The 6,085-nt window shown below is 40.3% G+C and overlaps 1 protein-coding gene across 1 annotated transcript; it reads right to left on the reverse strand.

Annotated features, from left to right (window-relative positions):
- Positions 1-527: 527 nt before the first annotated feature.
- Positions 528-4,847, reverse strand: parp3 (poly (ADP-ribose) polymerase family, member 3). The gene is made up of 11 exons (XM_028407331.1): positions 4,707-4,847; positions 4,225-4,418; positions 4,017-4,142; positions 3,761-3,940; positions 3,451-3,589; positions 2,808-3,031; positions 2,581-2,736; positions 2,372-2,458; positions 2,008-2,185; positions 1,772-1,915; positions 528-1,551 (listed from the first exon to the last, which is right to left on the reverse strand). The coding sequence occupies exons 2-11, from the start codon at positions 4,408-4,410 to the stop codon at positions 1,379-1,381; spliced, it is 1,593 nt and encodes a 530-aa protein (XP_028263132.1). The 5' UTR covers positions 4,411-4,418; positions 4,707-4,847; the 3' UTR covers positions 528-1,378.
- Positions 4,848-6,085: the final 1,238 nt, after the last annotated feature.

Consider the following 6,085-nt stretch of genomic DNA (forward strand, 5'->3'; position numbering starts at 1 on the left):
TGAATTATTATAGAATAATATTTCTGGTGAAACCCATTCAAATTTACATATATTATTATATATATATTCCTTCCTCTGTAGTGTCCGCCTACAGTTACCAGTTAAACAGTTCCACTTCAGAAACCAGGATAAGTCTCTGTCCTCAATGCAATGCAAAGTAATGAATATTAATAACAAAATCACATTATAATAGAACAACTCAGATTACAACATTGACATATTTTAAGTCATATTTAGACACAGATTTTTGAGGACTTTTTTTGTGTAGGCCATATATTCTTGAACAGCCTTTGAGCTTCACTTGCTTCATTGATTGACACTTAAGAAACTAAACTTAAGCTGCACCTGACATGTTATAGATGTGTTATAGTTTCACTTTTTGTAGCTTAATTTATGTAAAGCACTTCAATCAGCTGGTGGTGCTAACTACATTTTATTTTTACATACATTGTTCACAGTCACACTGTGTATCACTGTCATGCTACAGAACTACTAATTTCTCAGAAAGAGAATACACAGCAACAAAGTTGGAGCAGCACTTACATTTATTAACATGTTCAAGTGACGCTAAGACACTTTTATCACAGAGCAAGTTGCTCTTTACTGACACCCTGTGGTCACATTTGTGACACAGCTGGGACGCCTATTGAGCAACAGAAAGCTACTGTATTATTAACACGGTCCTAACAACAACATGCGAACATGAGAACAGTTCAGCCGCAACTTGCACTATGTACTTCTGTAAACATGTAGGTTACCATTTTATTTATGGTCTACTATAGTCTTCATCTTATTAACATTCAAATGTCTTTATAAATGCACATGCAGCAAGTATCCCCAAATATCCTCTTCCTGGGGATAAAGTTTTTTTATATATATATATATATATATATATTACCTTTTGGGTAAAATGATGCAAAAGAGACACAGATGGATAGAACCAGAGTTTCAAAACTATAAAGGTTCAAATATTTAGCCTTTTATAAAGGTATGAGATGACTAAACTAAACTTCTAACTAATCTCACAAAAAAATTCCTTTTACTATTTTATGTTTCACCATGCTTCACTGGATTTAAAGTAATAGTGCACCAGCAGCCTGATAACCAGCCGCCACAGTTCAAAACTATGAATATTTGCTGGTATTAACGATACCAGCAAATGGAAGTGTAATAAAAGTGCAAACAGCATCATAAGGCACAGGAAGAAAGTGTCATTTATGTATGTGTGTTGCAGGAGCAACAACACAATCGCTAATGGAACCAAAAAACATATAGGCCAAGAAAGCAGCAACCTCCTAGAATAGAAAGCCCATTAAATAAAGGCAATGACTAACTATTCGCGTACAAAGGACCTGCTCTTCTTCTTTGATTTAAAGTATCAGAACATTTTCAGCTCCAGCAGGTAGCGAAGGCGACACTGACTCTCTTTGTAGATGAGATATTCACTGTTGCTGAAGTAGCTGTCTGAAAACTGAGGCTGTGTTAGGGGCTTACCCTGAGGCACAGCAACCCTCTTACCCTCCAGAGTGATGAAGGTATCCTTGGAGGGATCTGGAAACACACAGGTTTACAGCTTCACTAAACACAACACACACGCACAGTATCACACTAGGACTAGGACAAACTAATACAAGTAGAAATGTACATATGTATGTATGTATGTGTGAAGCTAATAACCTCATAACCTTGTTCTGGATAAAGATCATGCATTTTAAACTTGAACTCACGAGCAAAATATTACCGTGTGAATAAAACTGAGGAGGTACTGTACCTGGCTCCACATTGCCTCGTGCCACCACACAATCATAGCCTGCAGGAGCCTTTTTCAAAGAACAGTCGTCTTTCGTTATGGTGTACTCTTTGCCCAGGGCAACCTCGCTCAGAAACATCACTCCAGTGTTTTTAGAGCAGCGCACTAAGAATACACAGCAGAAAATATGATTCAATATCATCTTACAAGTCAGACTGGATGTCTGTATTCTCGTCTTCCTGTTTGTCCTTCCTCACCGTAACCTGCAGACTTGCTGTTTTCAGATGCAAAGTAGATGCCACTACCTACTCGGCCTCCTGAATGCGGCATAATCCTCAAGCCGCTCTTAAGGATTGCTGCCACAACGGCTATGTTTGTACCATGCCACAGCAGACGGCGGTTCTCCAGATTATCATGCTCACTAAAGCGCTCTCCCTGCAACATGTAGCACATGTATTACTCCACAGGACTACAAGCCCAGCAGTGGCCATAGGCAGGACAAATATAATACATGTGATTGGGAAAACTGTAGCCTGTGGATGTTGATGTCTTCCTCTCTATGACCACTCTAGGGTTCAGTAACTTTGGTGTGAGAGTTATGAAAACAGCTGTAGTACCCACCTCTGCCTCTCGATCACTCTCCCAGACATTGATAATCTTTGGACTACAGTAACTATTTGAAGTCGCTTTCAGGTACTTCTCTATTATCTTCAAATGCAAAAAGAAAGAGAAGTTAATGAAGCAACAAGACTGCTGCACAGGACCCATAAAGAACAAAAGATCATTATAAAACAACACCTTTGTACTCACGGACCCTGATAACACCATACCTTGAATGTTTCCTTTTCTTTGTCCAATAGAGTCAGCCTGCATTTTAGAGAATTGTAGTCCTGGTCCAGAGGATGAGGAACCGTCTCTATCATCTCTTCCTGAGCCTTCTCAGTCTCAGACTTCAGAGTTTGGGCTAGCTCAATGTCAGCCAGCACCTAAAAAGCAGAGAGAGCATTTAAAAAAGAGAAGTTGCTTCAGAACACATTACAACATAAACAAATCTCACCATAAGCATCTCTTTCTTCTTCTCCACAATCTCTTTGTTGTCAATGGTTGGTGGTCTGGTCCTGCCAAAGTTGTGCGGGATTGTGGTGAAGAACTTTGAGGAAAGCTCTTCCAGACATTTTCGGCTGCCTTTTTGGTTCATAGCTGCTTCTATCTCCTCCAAAACTTCAAATCCCTTCGCAATCTGCACCTTGCTGAGCTTACCCAATGGCATCTTTTTGATGTCTGTGTAAAGGCCACACATAGAGAACAACAAATCCTAAACAGACTGCTTATCGTTTCTTTTGTTGTTTTAAGAAAAGTTATTTTAAACTTTGTTTGTATTTCTAATACTTAGATAACTAAGACAAAGAAGACACTGATTATATATGAAAATGCTGACATGAGGATCCATGCAAATATAGACTTTACTCTTTGGTTATAGCAAATCATTTCCAATTTTTATATTGTACTCTTGTGTCTTCTTTGACTCATACGGTTCTATGCAACACTGACAATCAAGCTAAATAAACAAAAACTTTTATTTGTATTATTTTAAAACAGGCCATCTAGCCCAGCGGCCCTGTTACACAACAGGTGTAACATGCACTATGAACACTGACAAACAGTGTACACTGTGACAATGTTAACTGAGACACACCCACCTAGGTTCATACATTCCATCGCCTCCTTGAACATGTCGTTGCTGAAAATAAGCGCGATGAGCTCCTGTGTGGCTTGGTCAAGGGTGCAGGGCTGGACGTTTTTAGTGACTTTATTTATCTTCCCATCTACACTGTCCACCTGCAATGTGTACATGTAGAGACAAAGTTGCTAAAGCTTATGATAGCACCTACACACCCAACATGTTTCAACACCTTCAATATTTCAGACATGATGAAAAATGTTTTTTTTATTTAAGGTTTCATATTCATAGTCAGCACTTTGGTCCAGTGAAATGTGTGTTTATGTTACCTTGACCTCCGCATCCTGCTCTCCATCCACCTCAATCAAGGTGTACTTCCCAGGGTGAGAGACAAAATCGATGCGGTCTCTCCAGTTGTTCTTTGTCTTGTCCTTAAACTTTTTCTCAAAGTCCTTGACAGCCTGTTCCGCGCTGTTAAATTCTCCAAGTTTGTTACATCCCACCTCACCCTGAATCAGAAAGGAAGCAGTCAGCTAAGGTCCAGACATGTTTGTCAGTAGGAGTGGCTTTGTGGGACAAACTTACCACTCTGCCCCATCTGTTCCATATGTAGTACTTGTTACTCACTGCAATAACTTGGATGACATAAAACTTATTATTGTTGTTTCCGATGTTTGTTTGATTGAGCATGCAGTCATAGTCCTCATACACCTGGTGGAGATGACGCAAGCTCAAAAGTTGTTTTAAATTATTTTGATTAATAACATAGCTGCAGTGTTACACAGTGTATTACCTCTGCATGGGATGACAGGGGACAATGCTCATCCACCTTCCTCCTGCTTTTTACCTGTGGCCCCGCAGCCAGAAGGGCCTCTTTGGCAGTAGTGAAGGCATCTTTCGGCTTCTGAGTCTCAGGTTCCTCCTTCACTTTCTTCCCACCCGCCTTGGCAGCAGAAGCAGCTCGTCTCTTTGGTGCCATGATCCAGACTGAAACCCGGGCACAGAAAAACTTACCACGCCGGTTTAATGATGCCTGGACAAGTTCAGACATGCCGGCACTGCTGCCCGGGCAGCTCTCTGCTCTTTATCAAAACCAATTAATGTAACCCACAAGCATGTACTTACACAGTTATTACCGACGAGCCAGAGTTATAAACAACTAGTTATCAAAGAGTGGTTCTGATGAGTTGTGGGGAAAGGCACCTACTCCACCGTCCCGCTGCTCATTTATCCCGCAGCAGACCTGTACAGTAAACGCCTCAGCTGGTAGCTCACCTCTTTACAGTGTCAGCAGCAGGCGGAAGCACACCCTGTGTTCGTCGCTAAAGCAGAACAGTGGCTGCAGTGGTTTGGTAAGTTTACAATCACTTTACTGTCTGAGGAGGAAGAGGAGGAGTTCACTGTACTCGTTCTTTTCCGCTGCTGCTGCTGCTGCTGGAGTCGATGCAAATTCAGAGCTAGCTAACTGCTATACCGCCACCTAGCGGAGCCTGAAGGTACTGACGTCTCACTCTATTACATGTTATACAGATATTCCTGTAAAGCTTAAGTCACACATTATAAATGTATATAATCTAAACTTGTGCACTTTTATGCGTCTATTTGCTGCGACCATGACAGAAAATATGTTATTGTTATTTAATAATTACACAAAAAGATTAGGATAACGAGTGAAATGTAATTTACATAATCAGTCCATTAAAAACAGAAACCACGTAGTGCTACAGCCTAATTATTGTTGTATGCCATAATTTATACTAAACAATATACCAGCCGATGTTGTCATGTGGCAAATAAATAAATAGATACATAAATAAATATTAAAATAGCATGTTTGAAACCTGTTTTCTTGAATAAACTAGTTTTTTAAGTCAATACATTGCCAGCAAATAGCTGACATAACTACAGGCCTTGGCGAAATGTATGTGACAAAATGGTAAGCATCAGCAGTTCCCCTCTGTGACTGTCTGAGTCAGATGTATGATGATATATTGGACTGCTGTAACCACCTTTTTATTCAGTATACATGTGTATAGAGTAATACAGAGCTGTCATTGTATGTCCACTTCCTCCATATTCAAATGTATTTGCAGAAAGCCCCAGGACACCTTTCGGGTTGATGCTCAAGTCAACATCCATAAATGTGGACACAAGGTGGCAGTGTTAAATCACTGATAAGAAACTGTGTGGCTCTGTTTTTCACATTATTCAGAGCCACAGCCTTGACTGCTGTGTGTATTCTGAGGACAGCTTTGGTGGATTTTGTCCCATCTCAGCAGATGATATTTGTGCTGATAATTTTCATTTTAGAGACTGTTTGGTCTTGGCAGATGGTGTAGATTTAGGCTGTTAAATATTGGGCAGAGCTGATTCCAGAGCCCAGCTATGCCAAATTTGCACCAACATCATATAATGTATTTTAATGAGACATTAAACCTCAGTGTTGTAGCTCTGGTGGTTTGATTCTCTGTCTGTGCTCTTCCCTGTGTTCTTTTTTTTTCTGTGCTTATGTCGAAGTGTCCTTGAGCATGACGCTGGACTCAGATCTTGCTTTGCAGGGTCAAGCCAGTTCTTTGGACAGTGTATGAATATTGTGAACAGTGAATGAGAGGCTGAATAAAGAAGTGCAAGGTGAAAGAAATGAAGGCTGAACA

This window comes from Parambassis ranga, chromosome 5, assembly GCF_900634625.1.
Source record: "Parambassis ranga chromosome 5, fParRan2.1, whole genome shotgun sequence".
In the NCBI taxonomy this organism is placed as follows: Eukaryota; Metazoa; Chordata; class Actinopteri; family Ambassidae; genus Parambassis; species Parambassis ranga.

Excerpts from the sequence above, each read along its gene's own strand:
- parp3 (XM_028407331.1), bottom strand. The coding sequence starts at position 4,410 with ATGGCACCAAAGAGACGAGCTGCTTCTGCTGCCAAGGCGGGTGGGAAG. Across the intron at positions 3,941-4,016 it reads GGAACAGATGGGGCAGAGTG|GGTGAGGTGGGATGTAACAA; the intron begins GTAAGTTTGTCC and ends TTTCTGATTCAG. Across the intron at positions 2,459-2,580 it reads AAGAAAAGGAAACATTCAAG|ATAATAGAGAAGTACCTGAA; the intron begins GTATGGTGTTAT and ends TTGCATTTGAAG.